The following is a 26,861-nucleotide window of genomic DNA, read 5'->3' on the forward strand; positions in this document are numbered from 1 at the left end:
ACTAGTGTGCCAACAGCTTAGCAGTTTATTCAGTGAAAGTGATAAGTATCCCCTTAAGGATTCTTTTCCCTTGAAATGAAGGCAAAAAAAAAAATTCTCAAGGATACCTATGATTTACTATAAAGCATTATCAAGGGAGAATTTTCATGAATTATTAAAGTATGTTAAGCAGGTAAAAAATAGAGGTTCTTCATTTCTTTTAAAGCATGTGCCACTTATAAATTCTAGAAAAGCATTAGTAATGTATAAGGTCGTTTATAACATTTTAAACTACTTACCATCAGAAGACATTAACTCATCAATGATATCTCCACTAATAGATCCTATTGGAAACAGAAACGGGATAAAGTCTTGTTACATTTCTGTTTATATATTTTAACAGTAAAAGGCACTTATATTTAAACACGCATATATTGAGCACAGCACATATTTAAACACAGTACATATTAAGCACAGTTATATTCCAACATCAGCGGTTTGATTAAACGTACAAAATTAAAGTACTAGAACTTTATGGACAGAGCATTTTCATGAGCGCCTACCCTCCCTGCATTACTTTTAAACTTCCAAACTCAAGATGTAGACCAAAGACTCATTATCGTTCTCTCAAAACTGACTCGGTTTTACAGAGTCAATGGTACCATGATTCTCTCAGTCCCCTGACCTTAAGACTTCCCCATCACTTTCCATTCCTCCTGTTGAATTTATCTCCAGGTCTCACACATCAAACGCTACTTATTCTGCCTAAAAGGTATTTCTCAAATCTGTTCTTTATTTCTCTTTCCAATCCCATTGTCATCACCCTATTTTAGCCTTAATGTTCTCTCACAGTGGCGTAACTGCACACATTTTCACCTTTGCCTCTAACCTCTGCATCCCAGGGCCGAAAGCATCTTCTCTCCTCATCATGCTACTCCTGTGCTCCCCAGCGTACGGTCCTAGTCGTGCCACTTCCCTGGTCAAAAATCTTTACTGGCTTATTGGCTGAGATCCTAACTCAGTCTGATAGTCAAGGTCCTCTCTAATCTGGCCCCAAATAACTTTCCCCACTGTTTCCAAATACAAAACCACATAGAGAAACTAAATGCTCAGAATTTTTTAATGCTTTATGGAAGCCAATGTACTGTGTCTAAGCTAAACCATCTAAAGCCTGCCTGCTTTATTCATCCCAAATAGATTACAATTAGATTATAAGCTTTTTAAGGCTGACGCTTTCCCTTGTGCATCCCCATGGCCTACAGTATAGAAATACTTACAGGAGAAGGAAAGGAGGGGAGGATATAAGTGACTGAAGCTGATAAATATTCTGTGTCCAGTTAGATTTTTTTAGCCCCACTCTTAACTACTGTGTACTCCCAGAGTAGTAGACTTATGCCACATCCCAATGAGACATATCCCAAAGGTAAAAATACACAAATTGGATTATGTACTATTACATGAGAGGTTTGAGTTATCTGCAATTCTACCTCCAGATGGGCCTGACTAAGCCTCATTCAGCACCACTGAGAATATCTGCCATGGCTCCTTTATTTGGAATCACTAAGGAGGTGCTAAATAGCTATCTATGAAACCAGGGGAAAGACTGAGAGCCCAGGGAAGTTTGTACGTTGAGGTGTGGTCCCTCTTCCTGAGGCCCAGTATTTAGAGTTTTAGCTATTTATCACTTCACAGATGAAACAATTTAGGAAGGCAAGAAAGATGTCCTAAATAATTGGAGTTGAGACCACTTATCAACTCTGTAAAACTAAGCTTTCCAAATAAAAAGTATAGCAACAGAGAATATGGAGAAACAGGAAGCATGAGTCACAATATTCAACACTAGTTTGGTTTTTCTTAAAGGCAGCTAGAGCACATTCAATAATATGTCCTAGAGTTACTAAGACATAACCTCACAATGTAAACCTCAGATAAAAAGCTGACATACATGAACAGTAAAAAGGAAGGGGGAGAGGAACAAATCTGGCTTACTTTCAAAAATGGAATCCTAAGGAAAACTGTAAACTTTGGCTCATTAAATATCTTTCCTTTGCTCAGTATTCATAGTTCTACACAGTCTTAACCACGTTACATTGTGCCTGATTGTATATTTCTGAATATACTTATTTATATACATACATATACACATATACACAAACAGCCTATGAAACAAATCTGTAGTATTATAACTAAAGACAAGATCTGCTTTTAAATTTTTCTCATAATACCTATTCCAGAGCTGGGCACACAGGAGACACCAAATTAATATTTCTGATTGAGCTAAGCTTGCTATTTTGCCTCCAGTATTAGATAATAACATCACAACTGACAAACTGAGAAAAGCTCTCCACGTTGTTTACAGCAGTATTCATATTTTCCCCTCTCTACTTTTTAAAACAAAGTCCTGAACCCACCCGAAGATAAGTCTGTGGCTGGTGTCTGCTGAAGATTCTGGCTTCTTTCGGACACGTGTTGCTCAGGCAGATTCTGAGTCGCCGTGCTGGATTTCTGTGGAGTCACCGGAGTCGAGGACTGAGAGGAAGGCTGTGTGAGGTCATCAGGTGGGGGGACCGGAAAAACCACGGGCTTAGACGAACTGGACTCTTTATTTATAAGCAGCACGTGGATAGGTCCTGAATGACTCTTTAAATTGATCTGGTATTTCTTTTGTCCATTCTGACCCTTTGAAGTTATGGGGTATAAACAAATGAATGAATATCAACATGTCTTGCTACCTTGAAACATTAAAAATAGGACAGGCAAAGATGTTTGGGAGTAACTAAAACCACACAAAACAAAGTCATTAGGTCAGAACGCAAGAGTAGAGACCAAGAGTAGAGTTGAGGGCTATAAACCACTTGCCCCTAAAAATAAGCTTTTCTCAAATACTGATAGTCAAAAACTCTCAGTTGTAGAATTCTGGCAGCCATCCACTTTTACTGTAATTGTACGAGTCAGTGCATTCTCCATATATATGGACTCCATCGCTGGCGTCGGCTGCCGTGGGTGTGGTCATCTCAACGTGCTGTCTTAAATGGCAACTATGTCACAAGTCAAAACTTTTTCCATTCAGTAGGCACAAAGACAACTGATTTTTCCTACAGAGATATAAGTGTAGAGTTCCTCCGTTTCAAAGGTAATTTGCATCCTGAGGGTTCAGAATCCAGTAATATAAACGCCTAAATACAAACTACTAGAACAGCTCTGGAGAGGGAGGCAGATGATAATAGTAATCTTTTTCTACTTCCTTTTTTGGTTGTTATAGCTTTCAAGTCAGTTTGTTTTAGGAACTTTGAATCCGAAAACTAAAATCATGATACTTACATTAGCCTATACTCAATAATTATCTTCGACTCAGTAAGTCAGAAAATGTTTTTAAAAAGACCTAATTTAAAGCAATGTATTATTGTTGATATTTAAATTGAACTTTTCCCTTCGTTAGGATTGTTATGTTAGTGATAGAGACTGATTTTGTAAAATTATTGACTGCATCATTACTCACTCTCTGATATCTCACAGCTCAAAGAAAAGCAAATCTTAAAAAAAGTAAAATGTTAAATGATTCATTCAGCCACTTCTATAATTTCACTAAAGTACTGAACACATCCAAATTCAGATGTCAATGTGTTCAAACAGACATGAAAGAGTTTACACACAATCACTCATATTCAGCTAAAGAAAATGCATTTGTCCCTCTTGAGACAGTAGATGCATTTTAACAGAAGTTATCCTACATACCATTTCTGGAATAGGTACCTCCAGCTGTGTACCAGAAGGTGCTTGAATGGCCAAAAGTGTATCACCTGGTCAAAAAAATAAAGATTTTAAGATTTTAGAAAATACCACTGCTCCTGGCATACAGTGGCGAGAGTGTGCGCTCTAGAGTCAGAATGCTTGGGTTTGAATTCCAGAATAGGGGACCCTGGGCTTCGGTTCTCAATTCTGTAAAAGGGGCAAAATATACTTACTGTATAAGTTCATTTTGAGGATTAAATGAAGTAAATAAATATATTAGTAGGTCTTAGAAGAGGGTGAATACTCAGTGTTAGCTCTTTTATTAACAAACTCAGCTCAAGTTAATTGTACTTTCATTCAATCTTGTGGAAAGGCTGAGATTCTTGAAAACTTTTAGCCTCAAATAACACTGTTTACTTGAAATATCTAAACTACTTAAATGAGTGGGGATTCTAGAGACTAGGTATGATACACTGAAATCTCGAGCTTAAGTGAGCTTACTTTTGAAGCCAAATTCTACAGTAGTCTCTGTAGAGCTGAAGATTAAGAATATTTCCCCAAACTTTCTTCAAAAGCTCAGGAGATATGGAGGCAAAGCAGAGCAATAAGGCCACACATATTGCCAACGCAGTCTTACATGGAAAATCAGATTCCACTCGGCAAGGTGGTTGGCAGATTGTGTGTGTGTGTGTGCATAATACACCAGGCTGTCCTTTTATTAGCCATGCATAATTAAATATAAATGCACATGCAAAATTTCATTTTACTTGTGTCATATGTAATTATGGGAAGACAGCCCCTCCCGTTTTAGTTAATACATTATAGCATCATTTCAAGGGGGGACATGGGGGTAGGGAATGGAATAGGGTTAGGATAATTTTCCTGGTTACAAAATGGATTCACCTCACCCTGTCCTCATGCTTTCTTTGGGTTCCATTTGTGACCAGCACACTTGCTGCATATGGTTTCATAAACAGTGCCAATGAGAACGGTGTTCTAGTTCAAGTTCAGTCAGTGACTGTGATTCCGTCACTTTGCGATTGTTGCTTTATCCCTCTCTGACTTAGCTGCCTCTCCCCACACACAGCTGATACCTACCAATGCGAGCAATGAAGTGAAAGCTGCAGAAAGCAGTTATTGTCAGGAGAAGAGAAAAGAAAGTAGCCTATCAAGACACAGCTCTGTAGAGTGAGACAAAATGTCAACACCGCCTGAAAGCAATGACTTAGGGTGAGCGCGTGGGGAGTTCTGAATCACTCTATCCTAAATAGGTCAGAGAAGAATGTCATAAAAAATGTGCTAACGGTACTTACCATTAAAGCAATTACAGATGTCTTCATGTGTTACATAGGAAAACGTTCTGTCATAAGAGTTAAGGAATGACATTTACATCAAGGTCTAGGCATTTAAATTAAGATAATAAGTCTGAAGGCCAAAATAAACACAAGACCAAATGCATGAAGGGGCCGTCACACATGGTCAGATACAAGAGAACAGAAGTCTTTAGTCTGAAAAGGCAAAGACAATCAAATAAAGGTCCATAAGAGGAGCTTCCATCCTTTCCTCTGAGAAGAAGCCACTTTTGATTTCTGTGACATCTGAGGACCCTTGGGAGAGAGACGGAAAACATTCCTCATGGAGACAGGGGTTTCTGGGGAAAGGATATTGATGGGAAAAAGAATGCAATCGGGGTGAGTACAGAAAGACCATATAAGCCTCCACATCAAGAATCTTCTGAGGTCATGGTTTGAGGAACTGGGAGAGGACAGGATCTTGGAAAGCAGCGCAGCAAAGTCCAAGATCTACTAGTTAATGGTTTTTGGATCCTGGGGCCCCACAGAGCACAGCTTGAAAACCCCCATTGGTATCAAACTCTTCAGGAGCTCTGATCCATAGGAAGGAAATAACAAATGAGGTCATGGACTTGCTCACCAAAGACACGGCAACAGGAAAAATTAATTGTATGCATTAGTCAAAAGTTCATGAGAGGTGGTACAAGATAAATGTAGTTAAGATGTTCCATAAGAGTACAGGTAAGTCTGCAAATTGAGAGAATAACAGATATCTAAGAGGACACAGTGATCGTGAGAAACACATGGAGTATATCACTAATGTTTTTCCTCCCAATATAACATGATAGATAGCCAAGCCTTGGAAACCCACCCTCCAGAAGGTACTATCTTTCAGTTAACATTAGGTAGAAAGTATCCTGGATTGATTGCAGGCCCATGATATTTCATTTTCAAACCAAAATTAATTTTTCAAAACTTTGAGAGTGGCTGACTATTTACCACTTCAGAACACTGAACATAAGGACTTAAATCCACCTGTGCACTTAACCATGACCTCTACTCTTCACAGACTCCCGAAGCACACTGTGGCTAGCAGGTTGCATCCTATCAATGGATAGACCAAAGGTAAATAAATGTGTTTTTCTCCATACAACACAGGAATGATGTTAATAGATGTATCATATAAGTTAAAAAGGTAAAATTTTAAAAATGTTAGTATAAATTATTAGAAGATTATTATAAAATTAAAATGTTATATTCACGTGCAAAGCTTCACTCTCTAAAAACACTAGAATAAAGTAACTGATCGTCACACTGGGAGAATAAGTTATATAAATACACATTCTATAGCCATACACATAACTTATTAAAAAGGATATCTATTATTAATGGAGTCGTCCATCACATTTTTGATGCTCTGCTGTAGCCACAACTTCTGCTGATCAAGTTCTCTTTCCTTCAGTTCTAGATCTTCAATTTCCGCTTTAAGATATCTTAATCTATCTATGACTTCTTTCGTATTACAGCCAGCACCTACACCTCTTAAAGACATAGGAGAATTAATAGCCCCACTATCAGACCCAGGTTAACGTCACTTCGTTTTGTAGTAACAAAACTGACTCAATTACTAATATATTCAAGACACAGATATTTACACTCTTCTAAAAATCAAGCATTAAAATCCTTAGAATATTTAAACACCATTCCTCCGAACATGTTTGCTTAGAAAATTTATTGGCAAGAAGAATCAAAGAGCAAAAATTCTCAATATGTTCGAGAGTGGTTTTTGTCATCTGGAGGGTCAGGCTGGTGACCGAGGCACCAAAAGGATGTCAAAACCACATGGTCACACCTGGAAGCTTCATCATGTAGACTGAGAGGCCAGCAAAATAAATTACAGTCTTTTAATATTTTGGTCAGATTTAGGCTAAAAACATTAACAAAACTAAGCCCAAAGGAGACAAATTTGCGGAAAAGAAAGTATTTATTTGTCACATTCAAACATACAACCATACAACAGTTAACAAACGACAACATGTATTTCAATCAACTATTATTTACAAGGTACATATTCCCAGAGATAAGACATAGTTCCTGCTCTCAGGGAGTTCACATTCGTTGGGCAGGTAAACAATTAGAGAAGGATGAATAATACAAAGCAGTATGCAGTGTGTGCCTAATGAGCAGTTTGAGGGAGGAAATAAGAGTGTAAATTAAACAGCAGGGAGAGCAAGGGAACATCGCAACACAGGAGTGCCAGACACAGGAGCCCAGAGAGGTGTGTCTGTGCAAAAGTGAGGGGCTGGTGTGACCAGAGTGGAGGGCTGAAGTAGAGGATTTAGAAAGGTCAGATTTCCCAGAACATTGGGAAGAAAAATAAAGGTCTTAGAATAGAATACTGGTTTGTAACTTACTTCCATTGGATACTATTTTTTGACTTTTTTTCAATCAGGTCGATTCCCTCCAAGACATTGGTGATGTCATAAATTCTTCTTTTTTGCCTCACAGCCAAAGTATCTGCAGCCTGTTTAAAAAAAAAAGGAAGGAAGAAAGAACAAAGAACAATGAAATAAATTACAATTCATATTTTAAAGCAAAAAAGGGTTGGTTATTAAGTTCACAGCGTGAGGGCCAAATCCCAATTTTGACCCAGTCAGTTGCTTGGGAACAATGGCTGGGTATGTTCAAAGCATCTCTCAAACATTGCAAATACCAAAGAAATTATTCCATTTAAAAGCCAGCAGCTGTTGGAATGGGGAAAAAAATGAAGAGGTCATGACACAAAGCCCATGAAAATAAAAGAACACAATAAGAATACTTCACGTCACCTTATGGACTAATCCTGAGGAGGAGTCTTAATTGCCCACCCATGTCACTTTCTATCTTATTTCTCTGTTCACAAGCAGTCTTGTCTAAAGAGAGCCTTAATTATTTTTTGAAACTTGGAAAAATTCTATCTCAGCAAATTTTTGAATAATGAAGTCAACATCCTTGGGGGGAAATTCTGAATTATACACACATTGCAATACCTTGAAATACACAATCTGCATTTTTCAAACTCACAACGAAAACAAAGGAATGAATCATGCCATCCCGACACAAAGCATAAAGTCAACAAGAAATCAAAATCTATGGCACAAGGTGGTGGTACTAGCAACTATTACACAAAAGCTTGGTAGTTTCATCCACATCAGATAAAATCAACAAAATATTTCATGCTATCATGTTATGAGTGAATTGAAGAACACTGTACAGTCCCTCTAATTAGTTCCAACTCACATTTCTGACATTAGTTTCCCAACAGAATAAATAGAACCTCTAAGAAGAGGTTAGCCTACAGTCGTTTTTCAGAGTGGATTAGACACCAAACTATCTTGAGTGTGGAGTCACATTTTAAGTTTCATGGTAGTAATGAAAAAACACATTTATGTCCTCAGTGACAATATTCAGCACAACATCTAAATTAATGAATAGGATTTAGCTTCATACAATTGGTTACCAGCTATCACTACTTTCTTAATTCTGTAAAAAAAAAAAAAAAACAGCTCCTACAAAAACCCAGGACAGCATACTGTTTGTAATCTGGACCTTCCATCCATGGGGAGCAAGTGTGATAACAGCTACTGCTCACTGCACAGGCATTCGGACACTTCAAGGGAAATGTCAATTCCATCAATTGTCGTGCTAACAAAAATACTAGGTTGCTATTGTCCAATCCTTCAGGTCTTCAGGAAGGGGATTCTGGCCTCAAACAGCGGACCAGGAGAGTCAGTAGGACATGGCAGAGAGAAGCAAGCACTGGAAAGTGGGGCTCTTTGAGTCCCCAACTCTAACTTGGCCCATCTCTTCTAGAGCACCAGAACAAAAGCAGGTCTAGGCATGGTTTCATCGATAGCCTCTTCCCTTGTTCTTAGAAATTCCCTCCTGGTTTTATCTGCCTTCACAGTTTCTGTTCTTGAGTCTGAGGCTGTTTCTCTGAACAGCAATAGTCTACTGCAAAGTTCACCATAAAAATCTGGAGTTGTGGATTCATTTCTCACTTTCCTCTGAAGAGGTCCTAGTAACAAGTAGCCCAGAACACCCCAAGCCGGCTCTGCGTGATTCGTATCCATGTGCTCAGACACAAAAGCGTTCGCCACCATAGCAACAGCTCACTGCCACGGGATGAGAACGTGTTTGTATGCACCCGAGCACAGCAGCTATCCTAGGTCATTAGGCAGAGAGCCATGCCATATCACTCGGCTCAAAATTTTTAAAAACTATCTTGTTTATAATTTATTACTGCTTAACAATTTCCAAGTTTAACATTTGATTTCCAAAACTAAATATTATTTTTTAAATGCTTTTCTAACTAGGTATATAAATGGCCCCCGTGTAGAGAGCACATCACTTAGAAAGGATGTCCAGAAGGCTTGTAGTCCGGCAGCCCACATGTTCTGGAGTCAGGCTCTGGGGTCTGGCACACCTCAAGCCAGCCCCTGGGCTGCCACTTCCTGTCACCAGTTGGCCTCAAACTCATTAGCCCTCATTTCTTTTTTTGTAAAATGGGATAATAACATATGCTGAATTGCGGGGATTACACTGGATAGTCTTAGCACAACGTCTGCTGCATAATTAACACTTAAATGTTGGTAAAGTAACAGCCTCATCATGAAATACAGGTTGAAACAGGGGACACCGGGTAAGATTTAGAGTTTGTGTGTATATGTATCTACCATGTTTGATGTAGCGTTTTAAAAAGTTGCACGTGAATTCTTAAAAACTTTTATTAAGTATCCCAAGACTTTCATACTTAATAGACTCATACAATGAATCAACACCCCCTTCATTCATTCATTCAGCACCTACAAGATGTGCCAGGCTCATTCTGGGTCTTAAGGACACAGCAGTGACAGAACAAAGTCCCTAATAACATACTAATAATTTTGTCAGGAGGCATGTATGTAGGAAGGGGCTACATTTAACGGGGTTTTCAGAGAAGAGCTCGCTGATAAGGTCACGTTTGAACAGAATGGAGGAAGTGACCCCTGTGAACAGGTGGCAGAAGCAGCTGGTGAAGGCCCTGAAGTCAGGGGACAGGCTTAGTTCCTTCAAGGAAAGACAGGCAGGCCAGGGTGGCCAGAACAGTGAGTGTGAGGGAGAATGCTGAGGATGGGAAGAGTAGGAGGAAGAGAGGCAGGAGGGAGGGGAAAAGAGAGACAGACAGACAGACAGGGAGATGAAGATGATGACAATGTCGGGGAGATAGCAAAGGGCCAGATCACCGGGGTCTTGCAGCCATTGTAAATAAAGACTTCAGCTTTTAGTCCCAGGGAGATAGACAGGCACGAGAGGGCTGTGAGCACACAGTGATTTGACTCCACATTTAAAAGGCTCTGTCCGGCTGCTCTGGGTGGAAGAAAGGAGGCTATGAGAAGGCAAGGGCAATCATCCATCCAAGAGACAGTAGCGGCTTGGATGAAGGGGGTAGCTGTGGAGGTTGTGAGAGACGGTGGGATTCTGGATCTATTAGGAAGGTATGGCAAGCCGCAGATCCTGAGTCAGAGAGGGGTCGAGGGTGACTCCACAGTTTTTGACAGGAGCACCTGGAGATGAGGAAGACGGCAGGAGGAACAGGTTTGGGGCACTGGGAATCAGGAGCTTGGCTGCGGACTTGGATTTCAGAATGTCATCCAAGGGGAGAAATCAAAAAAGACCACTGGACCTGAGAGTGCGTGGGTTAGGGGAGACAGCCAAGCTGGAGACGCGAATTTGCTAGTCATCAGTAAAAAGACATTCCAGGACACAGGATGGAACCCACTGGGTTCACCTAGGAGGTAAGCATGGAAAGAGATGTCCAAGGGCCCACCCACCCTGGGGTACTGCAGTGATTAAGGTCTGGGAAACAAGGAGCGACCCGCCACTGAAGAGAAGCAGGAAGAGTGCAGTCTTGGAAACGAAGGGAGGAGGGTAAGAAAGAGTGGCCATGTCAATGTACCGCTGTCAGGACGAGTCAGATGAGCACTGAGACCCATCAGTGGATGGGACTTTGCAAGGATCCTTGGTGACCTTGGTCAGAGCTGTTTTGGCAGAGTCAAATGGAGTCGGAAGCCTTAATGGAGAGATTTCAAGAAAGCGTAGAAGGAGGGAGTGGGCGGAGCAAAATGGCAGGGTGAGCTGACCCGGGATTCTCTCCCCTCCAAAATACAACAAAAGATTGGAAGAACTGAATTTCAGAGAATAAACATAATGCCAGCTCGTTAGAGACCTACAATACCAAGAAGGCGGAGATCATAAACCTAGCTTTATACCTTCGGAGGCGCCGGAACGGTAGGAGACAACATCGCTCCCTCCCCTAGAGTCTGCGATCCCTGCGGCGGGGGTCGGGAAGGAGCGGGGGAGGGGCCACGCGACCGGGGGATCATCCAGGACTCCTGTCGCTGATTCAGTGGAGACCTGCTGATGAGGGGAAAGCTTCCGTCTGCGGGGACCCTATAAATCAAGGGCCTTTGGAGACCAGAGAACAGAACTGATCTGAACCCAGACCGGTGCCTGTGAGTAACAGCCCCTCCCCCCAGCAAAGCCAGTGGGCGCAGCCATCTTGCCCGAAGGCGGAAAGCTCATAACACGCCGCTCTCGACCCCCATCTAGTGGCGACAGGCTGTAACTGCAACCGAATTCTACCACCATGAGAAAAAACCGCTCCTCTACCATCCAGCAATTTATAAACGATAAAAACACAGAATTAAGTCCTGAGGACTTGGAATTAGGTAAACTAAGTGATAATGAATTCAGAGCAGCTATAATCAAAAAACTCAATGAGGTAGAGAGAAAGAGAAACAAGCCGAGTTCTGGAGTTACTTCACAAAAGAGATTGAAATCATAAAGAAGAATCACACAGAATTACTTGAGATGAAAAACACAATGGACCAGATAAAACAGAATACGGATTCCCTGAATGCCCGTGTAGACAACCTAGAGGAGCAAATCAGCATAATCGAGGACAGACAGGCTGAATGGCACCAGACAGAGGAAGAAAGAGAACTAAGAATTAAAAAAAATGAGGAAAATCTCCGAGAGATAATGGATTCAATGAGGAGTAAGAACATAAGGATCATAGGAATTCCCGAGAATATGGAAAAGGAAAATGGAGCAGAAAGTGTGCTTAACGAAATTATTGAAGAGAACTTCCCAAATCTAAGGATCAATGGAGAAATGTGTGTAGAGGAGGGTTTTAGATCTCCTAGATTTGTCAATGTAAAAAGACCCACCGCAAGGCACATAATAGTAAAGTTGGCAAATAGGAATGATAAGGAAAGAATACTCAGGGAAGTAAGAAAAAAAAAGAGAATAACCTATAAAGGAGCCCCTATCAGACTGTCAGCGGATTTCTCTACAGAAACCCTACAAGCTAGGAGAGAATGGAGTGATATATTCAAGGCTTTAAAGGATAAAAACCTTCAGCCAAGAATACTCTATCCAGCAAGAATTTCCTTCAGATATGAGGGAGAAATTAAATCTTTTCCAGACAAACAAAAGTTAAGGGAATTTGTAACTAAAAGCCCTCCCTTACAAGAAATCCTCAAGAAGGCTCTCATACTTGAAAAAAGAAAAAAGGGAGAAAGGGGACACAATCCACAGACTAGGGAGACCAATGGATAGAACCAGAACAGGATAGCAAATATTCAACTATAGCATTAGGGTAAAAATAAGGAAACTACCAAAACAAGGACGATCTTAGCACTCTAACTACAAATTAATAAGACGAGTTGGAATAAAAAATGAAAATAATTATTTAGGAGGGGAAGAGCAAAGGGTCTAAATCAGTATTGGTCGAGTAAGTAAGAGACCACCAGAGAATAGACTATATTATACACGAGATTCTAAATACAAACTTCAAGGTAGACACTAAAATAAAGTACAGAACAGAGTCACAAATCATAGATAAGGAAAAATCTAAGAAACCCAGCATAAGAAATTGCAGTATTAAATGGGTAGGCTAAAGCACACAGGAAAAGAAACACAGGAAAACAAGATAATGAGCGACAGATTGACAGCATTAAGTCCACATGCATCAGTAATCACTCTCAATGTGAACGGATTGAACTCTCCAATAAAAAGACACAGAGTGGCAAAATGGATTAAAGAACAAGATCCAACAATTTGTTGCCTCCAGGAAACACACCTCAGCCCCAAGGACAAACACAGACTCAGGGTGAAGGGGTGGAGGACAATACTTCAAGCAAATAGCAAGGAAAAAAATGCAGGTGTTGCAATTCTCATATCAGACCAAGTGGATTTCAAAATAAGACAGGTAAAGAGAGACACAGAGGGACAATATATAATGATCAAAGGGACACTTCATCAAGAAGAAATAACACTTATAAATATCTATGCACCCAACACAGGAGCACCAAGATTCATAAAGCAACTATTAACTGACCTAAAGGAAGATGTTAAAAACAACACAATAATAGTAGGGGACCTCAACACCCCACTCACATCAATGGACAGATCATCCAGACAGAAAATCAACAAGGAAATAGTGGAGCTGAATGAAAAACTAAAACAATTGGACTTAATAGACATATATAGATCACTCCACCCTGAAGGAGCTGAATACACATTCTTCTCAAGTGCACATGGAACATTCTCTAGGATAGACCATATGTTGGGAAACAAGGCAAGCCTCTACAAATTTAAAAAAATTGAAATAATAACAAGCATCTTCTCAGATCATAGTGCTATAAGGCTAGAAATTAATTACAAGAAAAAAGCTAAGAAAGGCACAAAGATGTGGAGACTCAGCAACACACTACTGAACAAGCAATGGATCATTGAAGAAATTAAAGAAGAAATAAAAAAATACCTGGAAACAAATGAAAATGATAGCATGCCATACCAACTCATATGGATACAGCAAAAGCTGTATTAAGAGGAAAATTCATCGCAATACAGGCACATCTTAACAAACAAGAAAAATCCCAAATAAGCAACCTTAAAGCACACCTAACTGAACTAGAGAAAAAAGAACAAATGAAGCCCAAAGTCAGCAGAAGGAGAGAAATAATAAAAATCAGAGCAGAAGTAAATACTATTGAAATGAAAAAGGCAGTAGAAAGGATCAATAAGACAAAGAGCTGGTTTTTTGAGAAGATAAATAAAATTGACAAATCACTAGCCAGACTTACAAAGAAAAAAAGGGAGAAAGCTCAAATAAACAAAATCAGAAATGAGCGAGGAGAAATAACAACAGACTCTGCAGAAATACAACGGATTATAAGAGAATACTACAAAAAACCATATGCCAACAGAATGGATAACCTAGAGGAAATGGATAAATTCTTGAACTCCTACAATCTCCCAAAGCTCACTCAAGAAGAGGCAGACAATTTGAACAGAGCGATCACAAGGAAAGGGATTGAAACAGCAATCAAAAACATCCCAAAGAATAAAGCCCCAGGACCAGATGGCTTTCCTGGGGAATTCTACCAAACTTTCAGAGAGGATTTAATACCTATCCTTTTCAAGCTATTCCAAAAAATTAGGGAAGATGGAACACTTCCTAACACATTCTATGAGGCCAACATCACACTGATACCAAAACCTGACAAGGACACCACGAAAAAAGAGAACTACAGGCCAATATCACTGATGAACATAGATGCAAAAATTCTAAACAAAATTTTGGCAACCAGAATTCAGCAATTCATCAAAAGAATCATACATCAGGATCAGGTGGGATTCATACCAGGGACACAGGGATGGTTCAACATCCGCAAATCAATCAACGTGATACACCACATCAACAAACTGAGGAATAAAAACCACATGATCATCTCAATAGATGCAGAGAAGGCATTTGACAAGATCCAACAGCCATTTATGATAAAAACTCTGAACAAAATGGGCATAGAAGGAAACTACCTCAACATAATAAAGGTCATATATGACAAACCCATAGCCAACATCATACTCAATGGGCAAAAACTGAACCCCATCCCCCTGAAAACAGGAACGAGACAAGGATGCCTTCTATCACCACTCTTATTTAACATAGTACTGGAGGTCCTGGCCAGAGCAATCAGGCAAGAAAAAGGAATAAAAGGAATCCAAAAAGGGAGGGAAGAAGTGAAACTCTCACTGTTTGCAGACGACATGATCTTATATATAGAAAACCCCAAAGAATCCATTGGAAAACTGTTAGAAGTAATCAACAACTACAGCAAAGTTGCAGGGTATAAAATCAATTTGCATAAATCAGTAGCATTTCTATACTCCAGTAATGAACCAACAGAAAAAGAACTCAAGAATACAATACCATTCACAATCGCAACAAAAAGAATAAAATACCTTGGGGTAAATTTAGCTAAGGAAGTGAAGGACCTATATAATGAAAATTACAAGGCCTTTCTGAGAGAATTGGATGACGACATAAGGAGATGGAAAGACATTCCATGTACATGGATTGGAAGAATAAACATAGTTAAAATGTCCATTCTACCTAAAGCAATCTACAGATTCAATGCCATCCCAATCAGAATCCCAATGACATTCTTTACAGAATTAGAACAAAGAATCCTAAAATTCATATGGGGCAACAAAAGACCCCGAATTTCTAAAGCAATCCTGAGAAAAAAGAACAAAACGGGAGGCATCACAATCCCTGACTTCAAAACATACTACAAAGCTACAGTAATCAAAACAGCATGGTACTGGTACAAAAACAGGTGCACAGATCAATGGAACAGAATTGAAAGCCCAGAAATAAAACCACACATCTATGGACAGCTTATCTTTGACAAAGGAGCTGAGGGCATACAATGGAGAAAAGAAAGTCTTTTCAACAAATGGTGCTGGGAAAACTGGAAAGCCACATGTAAAAGAATGAAAATTGACCGTTCTTTTTCACCATTCACCAAAATAAACTCAAAATGGATTAAAGACCTAAAGGTGAGACCTGAAACCATAAGGCTTCTGGAAGAAAACGTAGGCAGTACACTCTTTGACATCAGTATTAAAAGGATCTTTTCGGACACCATGCCTTCTCAGAGAAGGGAAACAATAGAAAGAATAAACAAATGGGACTTCATCAGATTAAAGAGCTTCCTCAAGGCAAATGAAAACAGGATTGAAACAAAAAAAAACAACCCACTAACTGGGAAAAAATATTTGCAAGTCATATATCTGACAAAGGCTTAATATCCTTAATATATAAAGAACTCTCACAACTCAACCACAAAACATCAAACAACCCAATCAAAAAATGGGCTGGAGACATGAACAGACATTTCTCCAAAGAAGATATACTGATGGCCAATAGGCACATGAAAAGATGCTCATCATCGCTGATCATCAGGGAAATGCAAATCAAAACTACACTAAGATATCACCTTACACCCGTTAGAATGACAAAAATATCTAAAACTAATAGCAACAAATGTTGGAGAGGTTGCGGAGAAAAAGGAACACTCATACACTGCTGGTGGGAATGCAAACTGGTGCAGCCACTATGGAAAACAGTATGGAGATTCCTCAAAAAACTAAAAATAGAACTACCATACGATCCAGCCATCCCACTACTGGGTATTTATCCAAAGAGCCTGAAGTCAGCAATCCCAAAAGTCCTGTGCACCCCAATGTTTATTGCAGCACTGTTTACAATAGCCAAGACGTGGAAGCAACCTAAGTGCCCATTGACAGACGAATGGATAAAGAAGATGTGGTACATGTATACAATGGAATACTACTCAGCTGCAAAACAGAACAAAATCATTCCATTTGCAATAACATGGATGGACCTTGAGAGAACTATGTTAAGTGAAATAAGCCAGCGAGAGAAAGATAATCTGTGTATGACTCCACTCATATGAGGAATTTAAAACTATGGACCAAGAACAGTTTAGTGGATACCAGGGGAAAGGTGGGGTGGGGGGTGGGCAAAAGGGTGAAGAGGTGCACCTACAACATGACTGACAAACATTAACGTACAACTGAAATTTCACAAGATTGTAACCTATCAATAACTCAATAAAAAAATAACAAAAAAAAGAAAGTACTAAGAAAAAAGAAAGCGTAGAAGGAAAGCGAGAGGGGGCAACTCTTGGGAAGCGTCTTGCGGCAAAGAACAGAGAAATGGGCCAGTGGCTGTAGAGAGTGTTGGGGTCTCTCCAGGAAGCTTTATTTCTTCCTTTCTCTTTTCTTTCAAAGATGGGAGCCAATTCAACATGTGACTACGCTGATAGGAATGATCCAGTAACAGGGAAGAAGGGTAATTCAAGATGCAGGGGAGAAAGGGGGCAACCATTATAGAGATAGCTGTAGGTCGGCAAGGGAGGTGTGAACCAGACAAGCTGAGGGCTCAGCCTTAGGTAATAACAGGGCACATTAATGACTGAAGTCCAGCAGAGAGCCTGGGGAGATGGAGGTACCACAGTAGACAAGGCAGGGGGAGAGGTGAGACACCGTCTTCTGGTTGCCTTTTATTTTCTCATCAGTGGAGGGGGCTGGGAGAGTGAAGCAGGGAGGGGACAGTTAATGCTTGAGAAGAAAGTGTGAAATGTTCATCTAGGAGAGCAAGAGAGTGAGTAGTGTAGGAGTGCTGGAGCCCACTACTGGTCCTTTTGAAATTACGGGTCACGAATTTGTAGTGAGACCCATTAGCATCATTGTGCATTTCTCTCCAGCCCTGGAGAATGGCCTGGGGACTGACAAGGGGCAGGCAGAGAGCAAAATGGGGAGATGCTCCCTAAATGTACATGTGCATGAGTCAAATTTACCTACAACAGTTACACTTGCTATTAGAGGATTTGACCTATACAGCCATAAAGGAAGCACCCAATTGTACCACTCCAACTCAATTTTTCAGGAAAAGCAAACGAATAACATAACCCTCTGAAAGAAACAGCTCTCCCCTCCAAATATTAAATATTTTTCTAAAAGTATGTCACCGACGGGGAACAAATTGATGTCTATAGGTGGAACAAAATGAATGCTTGTGATGCTTTTAAGAGGCGGGAGGACAAATAAACCAGGAGAGCTGAGTGAGATCACACATAAGTGCTAAAAAGGGTTTAAGAATTTTGTGACCCCACCCCTTCACTTTAACACTGAGTCCACTGAGCCCAGTGTTACCTCTGGGAGGGAGAGATATTATGCGGTCTTTATTTGATTAGGATTAGTTGCGGCTCATTTGCTCAAGGATGTTCTCCTGATGGCACATGTCGCATTCAAAAGGGCTAACACAAAAACAATAACTACGGGAAACATCCTGTCTTTCAGGTTCTCCCTCTGCAAGACAGCTACTTCCCCCTCTTCCAGGACCAGGCTGCCAATACGTGTGCGCTCAATGGTTCAGCCACTGTACGTCAGAAACTACCATCACAGTGAGGAGGACCAGAATCCCACACCCAAAAATGGGCAATAGAAACACCACATAAAATCGATGACGTCTATACACATGCACACATGTTCACAAGTGATGAGATCCTGAAAATAAGGCGAGAGGAACCCAAGGGATGTACCAAGATTGCCTATTAAGTATTTTAATGAAACATTTTTTAAAACGGAGTGAACTCACTTTCAACTGTGCCACCTGTTATTTTCTGTTGATCTATCTCATGATAAGGCTTGGACTGGTTATTAGGTAATTTCAAACACCGGTAAAGAAAATTAATATGCAGAATGTTTGATTTTAGCCCACAGCTAAGAAGAGCCACGCCTAAGCCACTAATGGGATAACTGTGCAACAGTATCTCTCAGAGGTTATCTCGTTTAACACTCTTGACCGCTTTGCAAAGCAGGTATCACTCTCCCCTGTTTGAAAGGAAACGGACTCAGAGAGCTAATGAATAATCGGGTAGAATTGGCATTAGTTACATTTTCATGAAACAGATTTGTGACAAAACATTTTCAAATGGGATTCTGTAATTTTAAAAGACTTTAAAGAAACGTGGTGCACAGTTAAAAGTTCCCAAGCTATAAAACCCCAATGAACGAGCACGTCAAGGACCACTGGTCTACAGGTGGTTTCACCTGGAGTGTATAAAATGGCCTGAAAAAGCAGAAAGATCATCATTTCCACTTATTTCCTTATTTACTCAAAAATAATAAACAGTAACAAAATATTATATACATATCTAAGGCTTTGGCACTGTGGCTAACACCTCGCAGAATGTGGTTAAAAAATTGAAACAGTCTCATGAAGTGGAGATAAAGTGTTACAAGAGGTTGGGGAAAAAAGAGGTTATTTAGGATGGGGGCAAAAAGGAAACAGTACCCTCAGGGGCCTCTGCGTGTTTTCAGCCGGGTCTATTGGGGACGTTACATCAATAAGGAAATTAAATACCCAAAAATAAATAAGTGACTTTAAGGGCACATAGGACTCCTCCAGAAACAGGACTGAGCACGTAAGTGTTTTAATTCCCAGTCAGTATCCTGACCCCGAGGAATCTCTCCCAAGAAAATCTGCTGTTTCCACTCTGCTAAACTAAACTCTGCTACTGTACTGAATATTTTTGAAATGCATAAGCTTTAAATTTGTTCTAATTTTGTTTTATTTTTAACAAACTCTGCATAAACTTTTAAAATGGAACTTCATTTTTACCGTCTTACTCAAGTCACCAAAGATTACCCAAAAGGAAAAGAAGACATTTGATAAGTATCTATTTAAGCAGGAAAAGCCTGCTGGAACTCTGAGATCTATACAGCATAAGCTTGAGAGATTGTTTGCCTAAGTTCTCAACTCCATGCTTTGGAAATTCTCTTCTCATAAGTGTTAAGTTTTTCGAACAGGAGCAAAATTAAGTGGCTATTCTACCACTGGGATTTGTATCTGCACATTTCATATAATTCTGATGGTGGTATGGTGCAGAGGCTACGTACATGGGCTCTGGGATGGGCCCCACTTACCAGCTGTGTGGTCCTGGGTAAGTCACTTAGCCTCTCTGTGCCTCAATTTCCTCATCCGTAAGATAATTGCTAAGATGCTGTTGTTCTGAAGATTAAATGAGTACATCTGAAACCCTTAGGGGAGTGTCTGGCACATCATAAGCATTACATTCATGTTAGCTATTATTACTATTATTGATCCAATTTCTCACCCAAAGTAGCAAAGAAATATTGTTCTTTGACAGCTGTACCGTGGCATGTGAGGAGTCCCCACCTATCTGGTATAACTCACTAACTTTAACACTTCAGAACACAGCTGAGCACAATGAAGCAGGAAAAAGGGTTTCTGAAGAGCAAAAAAAAAGACATAAAAATGTGTATTTTATTACTCAAAGAGTTCACCCCATTTGGATCCTATTTACTCCTCCTTTTACATGATTCTTAACAGATGGGCTATTTAATTTCAAGGCCCACAGGAGTGGAAGTAGCATCTGGGACGCTGGGGAGGCACCTGGGCAGCAATCAGGGGATAAGAGAAAAAGTACAAAAAGGACCAAGAACTCACAAAGCAGACAAAGCTGCGGCTACTGGACACAGTGGTCGTCCAACATACTCAGAAAAGCTTGGAGGCTCCCACCTCCACGGAATACAAAGGATAATATTCATATGACTATCCTGAGTTACAAAAAAGCAAAATCATCCACAATATTTTCAGTTTAAGGAGACAAAGACATGAGTAATGCATTTTGGAAACTTTCCAGACCAAAATGGTTAAATGTTCCTTTATAAGAAACAATATTATTAATAGATATAAATCCTTAGCTAATTCAGAAAACTCAGCTATGGACAAACTCTCATTACCTAACGGATAAACAGTGGTTTCAGGATACTTGGACTTGTCACGCTCAAGAAGAAAATACTAGGCAGACGTGGATTTTAAAACAAATCTAAAAATCTCAGAGGGATTACGGTGACCGTGAACTATGACTAACTGAGTTAAACCCAACTGCATGTCAGCTTCCGTCACGACTGTGGCCAACAGCCTATTCCAAAAACGGACCAAAATTCCCCCAAATCAAGGCAGCATCTCTGTCTCTCTCTCTCTCTCACACACACACACACACACACTCATGCACACATATATTCATCAAAATGTCAAAAATGTCCTTTCCTGGGAACTTCTAAAGGTCAAATCTATAGAAGAAATAAAAATGAAGAGATAAAGAGGTGACTATCTCAATATGAGTTAAAACGCATATAAAAGAAAGCACAAAGACCACAAATTAAAACATGGACAACAGGTGGATTTCACATCAAAAAACTGTTAACATTCTTGAAAAAGCTCTCAAACTTATTTAATGAGTTACCAAAGGGATAATAAAAATGTGCAAATTAAAACAATGAAAATACATGTTGACACAAAGACTTGGACCCGAATATTCATAACAGCCCCCAATTGGAAGCAGCCGGTGAATGGTAAGCAAAAGGTAGGACAGGCATAAAACAAAACACCACCCAGGGACAGACAGAGGCAACTACTGGTACAGGTAACGACGAGGGGGGCACGGGGGGAAGGCACCTCAAAACAGCACACGGAGTAAACGATGCTAAACATCCGTGCTGTCTGAGTGAGTTAACACAAAGCTCCAGAAAAGATCACTTTAATTCATGGGAAAGAAAGCAGAGCAACGGTGGCTGAGGCTGAGGCTGAGGTTGGGGTTTGGTTAGAAGATGAAAGGGAACTACCTGGGGTGATGGGAATGCTCCACGTCCAGTTGTTGTGGTGGTTACCGCTATAGGCATTTGTCAAAACTCATTGAACTACACACTTAAAATGCGAGTGTTTAACGTATGCAAATTATACCTTTATAAACTTGATTAAAAAATAGATACTATTATTCATCACCTTTCATATTTGTAAAATATGAAACATCAGAATACCCAATATGGATTCATTCTATCTATCTATCTATTCACCCATCCATCTATCCATCCATCCACCGTTTGTCTAACACACACTTGGATACAGCACTTACTATGTGCCTGGCACAGTTTAAGTGATTTAAAAGTAAAAACTCACTTTAGCAATTCCTATAATAATGACCACATAAAGTAGATACTACTATTGTCCCCATTTTTGCAAAAGAGGAAAGTGAGGCATGATAACTTGCCCAAGGCCACCAAACATGGTCAAGTCCAGACCTAAATCCAGGGTGCACATTTTGAACCACTACGCCATGCTACGTGATGTGCTGAGCTGGCTGGTCACAACTGTATGCTGCTAGCGGAGTGTAAATTAATACCATCTTTTTGTAAAGCAATTTGGCAACATTCATCAAAGGCCTTAAAAATGTTTATTATCCTTTGATTTGTTGATTTAGTAATTCTTTAGCATGGATTATCAGATAGAGTTGAAAATGTTTAAATGCCAAAAATGTTTTCTGGACCTCTGTTGCTAAATCCAGCAGCTACCACAAACACTTGCGGTATCCCCCGCAGCACCTGACACTGGTGCCCTCCTTCCTAAGACTCTGAGCCCCGGCTTGGTGCCACCGCAATGCTTGGCTATTTCTCCTAGGTCTCTAGCTATTCCTTCTCAGTCTCCTTTTTCTCTGCTGCTCCTGAACTATTAATGTTTTCCAGAGTTCCATTCCTATTCCTCTTTCCACTCAAAATCTTCTCCCTTACATAGCTCATAAGCTAATCATTTCCAAACCTAGCTGGTAGCCTTTGTCTTTCTCTTGGGCTCCAGATTCACAATTTCCATAGGCTGCCACATACCGACTCAAGGATGGCCTACGGGCCTCTCATGCATGTCCAGAACCGAACTTACCTTTCCGCCAACATCTTTTCCTCTTTTTATAACTTCTAAGCGAAAATCACCACAATCTACGCCGTTGAATAACCAAAGACACGGCAGTCATCCATGAGTCTTCCTTTTCCTCCAGACTCAGCATCCACATTCTGTCACTTCGGCAGTGTAACATCATCTGAATCTCTCCACCTCCATTTCCTAGTTCTGGCCTGTAATCTTGCCTACATTACAACCATACTCTCTTAATCCAACAGTCTCTGATCCACAGCTCCTCAAATGTACTCATTTCTTTCTCTGGCCTCTTGGCTCTGGAACATGCTGCCTTGCTGGGAACGCCCTTTCACCTAACTCTGACCTAAAAGCATCCATTCACTCAACTATCTGATGAGAGCTTATGATGGCCTGGCTGGATCAGCACTGGTGACACATAAGACACAGTCCCTCACCTCACAGACCACTGGTGTAGAGGAAAAGAAGGGAAAGCAAATAAACAAAGAAATAAACAATCCTGTATTGTGATAAAGGATGTTACGGAAAAGCACAAGTTGCTGAGAAACAGAATAAAAGCGAACCAAATTTAGCCACTTTAGATTAAGGGGAAGAGTCAGGAAACGCATCTGTATTAGTTTTCTATTGCTGCTGTCACAAATTACCATAATGTTAGTGGCTTAAAAAAACACTTAAAAAAATTTACTGTCTTATCATTCTGTAGATCAGAAGTCCAAAATGGGTCTCACTGAGCTAAAATCAAGGGACCAGTAAGGCTGTGTTCCTTCCGGATGCTCTAGTGAAGAATCCATTTCTTCGTCTTTTCGAGCTTCTGGGGTCTGCGGTGTTCCTTGGCTCATGGCCCCCTTCCTCCAGAAAGGGTCAGGCAGAGGCCTTATCATGCTGGATCTCTCTGGTTCTCTCTCTTCTCTTGCCTCTTCCACTTTCCGGAACCCTTGTAGTTACAATGTGCTCAACTGCATAACCCAGAAAAATCTCCCCATTTTAACACTAGTTTACCAGCAACTTTAACCTTAGTTCCCCTTTATCGTGTAACTGAACATATTCATAGGTCCTGGGAATTAGGACACAGACATCTTTGGGAGTCCACTACTCCACCTACCACGGCATCTAACATTTAAATCGAGACCAGACGATTTAGAGAAATGGCCAAATGACTGTGTGTATAAAAGCGTGCTCCAGGCAGCAAGAAAGGCCTGTGCAGCAGCCCCAAGGTGGGGGGGAGAGGGCATGGCAGGGTGCCGGAAGGACAGCGGGACTGGGGCCAGGCAAGGGGGGAGTCCACCAGGAGAGGCAGCGGGGAAGGAGGGCCGGACAAGGCAGCATCCTGTAGGCGTTTGCATGCTGTTCTAAGTAGAGGAGCAACATGACAATAGAGTCTTACGTTTTATATCTATCACTGTCATCTGACTTTTTGAGTGCCTGCTCCCAGCTCAGCTCCCACGGGCTCCCTGAAGCCTTCAATGGCTCTCACAGCACCAATCCCTGGGCTCAGCAGGTGCATCCATACCCTCTTACAGGGTGAAAAGTGTGCCACTGCTCATTTCTGTGACTTCTTGCCACAACAGCAAGCTGTAAGCTACTAAAGGAAGGGACAATGGGACACACATTGTTTAACTCACATTTGTTGAATGAGAAGGAAAAAAACCCTGGAAACAACTTACGTAACTTAACTACCTATAAGAATGGTTAATTCTGCGTAACATGATAGACCTAAATTGTCCAGCCATCACAAATCATGTCTATAATTTGGGAAAATAAGCTTGATGTCAGCTATAAAAAGATGTAACAAATCAGAGCAATATTGAAAACTGAAAATCACGGCTCTCTTTGGGTGGTGGCATACTGGGTAATTTTTATTCTAGACTCAATCTTTTCCCACGTTTCTACTATTTGCACGTTACTTCAATAATTATATTTTAAGTTTAAAAAGGTAAATCAGCAATAATACCCTCCCTTTTATAAACATGTTAAGACATAAAGGGAGACCCATGGACCAATGATTGGAGAAAGTCAGCCTTAATTGTCAAAATCTAAAAAACCATTTATTTATAAGAAATATTTTTTACCATACCAAAACTTACCATAGTAAAGAAATGGTGTAATATAATACACCCATCCAGACCAGTAGACATGTGGTCCGCCATGACAGGCACCCCATTCAAACACCGTCTTTTATCGTTCATCCTTGGAATATGACCTTATTCTTAAAAACACCAGTCTATGCCACTCAGTGCTCTTAATACAAGGTAGACCCTATCTGAAAATCAGTACTTTCACTCATTTCATTCCTCTTCCCTTTGCCTGGTACACTTTCACCTTTTCAAGTCTTTTTGTTTGTTGGTACACTTCTTGTAAACAACAGATGCTTGAACTTTTCCATCTAAACAACTTTATTAAAAAGAAAAAGGAAGGCAATACATTCACCTGCTGGAGAAACTAACAGGTTTCAAGCATTACTCATCCGATGTTTTCTGTGTATTATGCTTCCGTGCTGTTACCTTCTGTTCCCTTTTACGGTTTGTTAAGCTTTCTGTGTTACTTTTTCCCCTTTAAGTGAGAGAGCAATTCAAAGTGCATTTCTAGTCTGTTAAGCGTTACCTTTAAAGTTTTAATAACATATTTATAAAAAGAAAATGATGTATAAAAATCAGCAAAAGGTTTACTAACATACCTGGGCACTCTGCTAATCAGATCTTTCAGTTAACCAAGGGTCTGGACTGGAAACTCCTTATTCTTCCTCGTGTTGAGAACTCTCCTAAAATGTCTACATTCCTGCCTGCATACACTCTTCACTCAAGCAAAGAATCTTTCCCCAATGATTGAGGCCCTAGCAGCATTGTGAACATCAGTTCATTCATTGCCTGGTCCCCTGAGTGACAAATGATGAAGGAGATTCAGCTCCATTTGGGCCGATCTTGCTCTTTTTAAAAATTAAATCCAAAATTTCAAAATCTTGTAATTTTCCTATTCTCCCTAAAAGTGGAGTAAAATGGAACTTTCCTATAAAAGTGGATTTTAATTTATTCCATTATAGAAGTTAACTCTCAAAGCTGACTCATTTCCATTCAAAATTAGGTCCCTTAATTAGTAATGACAGTTTTAAAAACCTTAATATGCTGCAATTCAAAGACTCGAGCAGAGACCATTCCAGAGCATATAAAAGGGGAAATTCGTCAGTCCCTAACTCTAACATTTTCTCAAGAGTAGCTCTCTCATCCATCTCAATTAGCCGGTAAAGATGCAACTCTACTAGGCATTAACTCCTCTTACCTCCCACTGCCAGAGATTCCTGAATAACAACACTGGAAAAGAAAAGGCAGTAGAATTCATTCCATGGTTCCCAGATGTTGTAAGCACCAAAATCACCTGCGGTATCTGTTTAAAATGCAGACTCCTAGCCCCTTTCCCTAGGCCTGCACAATCTGATTTCTCAGGTCTGTCATTAAACTCTGTATTTTTAATAAGCGTCCAGGAGATTCTGATGCATTCGATCTTTGGTCTACACACTGAGAAACACTGTCATCCCTTTCAGGTGACCACCTTTCTTAAAACATGGGGGTGGAGGGACCATGCAGCTTAGCAGAAAAATAAACCTTGCTTGGCACTTTTCAGTTCACAAAGCACTACCACCAGTTATGGTGTTTCATCCCTTCTTCCTCCTTGGGGCTCCTGTATTCAATTTGCACATTCCACTTGAATGATACGTTAGACAGCAGAGCCCCTTAACCGCAGGGGTGCGTTCCAAGACCATCAGTGGATACCTGAAACCACAGATAGAACCAAATCCTAGATAGACTGTTCTTTCCTATACATATATATCTACCATAAAGTTTAACTGTTAAATTAGGCACAATAAAAGATTAATAATGTTAACTTCTCTTTGGTATATCCGATTTTCCAGCATCACTATTCTTGCACTTTGGGGCCATTTTTAAGTAAAGTAAGGATTACGTGAACACAGCACTGTGACACTGCAACAGTTGATCTGGTAACCAAGATGGCTACTAGGTGACTAATGGGCAGGTAGCGTACACGGCGTGGATGCGCTGGACGAGTGTGCGATTCACATCCCGGCCAGAAGAAGTGGGACGGTACAAGATTTCATCACACTACTCAGAATGAAGCGCAATTTAAAACTTACGAATTGTTTATTTCTAGAATTT

At 40.3% G+C, this 26,861-nt stretch overlaps 1 protein-coding gene and 1 long non-coding RNA gene across 4 annotated transcripts in view; one reads left to right on the plus strand and one right to left on the minus strand.

Annotated features, from left to right (window-relative positions):
* E2F5 (E2F transcription factor 5) overlaps positions 1-26,861 on the minus strand; it is a 35,047-nt gene that overhangs the window by 1,477 nt on the left and 6,709 nt on the right. The window contains exons 1-7 of one of the 3 annotated variants that reach the window (XM_070631430.1): positions 19,893-25,400; positions 7,418-7,527; positions 6,383-6,544; positions 5,025-5,068; positions 3,715-3,779; positions 2,391-2,658; positions 279-323 (exon numbers count right to left, since the gene is read on the minus strand). In XM_070631430.1, coding sequence (XP_070487531.1) covers positions 279-323; positions 2,391-2,658; positions 3,715-3,779; positions 5,025-5,068; positions 6,383-6,405 — 445 coding nt within the window. In that variant the 5' untranslated portion in view covers positions 6,406-6,544; positions 7,418-7,527; positions 19,893-25,400. Of the gene's footprint in view, positions 1-278; positions 324-2,390; positions 2,659-3,714; positions 3,780-5,024; positions 5,069-6,382; positions 6,545-7,417; positions 7,528-11,293; positions 11,601-19,892; positions 25,401-26,861 lie in introns of those variants that run through there. The other 2 variants (XM_070631429.1, XM_070631428.1) reach the window with 2 other exon arrangements.
* On the plus strand, positions 6,014-7,604 carry LOC139085207 (uncharacterized). The gene is made up of 2 exons (XR_011543335.1): positions 6,014-6,128; positions 7,512-7,604. It is a non-coding gene; the product is annotated as an uncharacterized lncRNA (long non-coding RNA).

This window comes from Equus przewalskii, chromosome 8, assembly GCF_037783145.1.
Source record: "Equus przewalskii isolate Varuska chromosome 8, EquPr2, whole genome shotgun sequence".
Classification (NCBI taxonomy): Eukaryota; Metazoa; Chordata; class Mammalia; order Perissodactyla; family Equidae; genus Equus; species Equus przewalskii.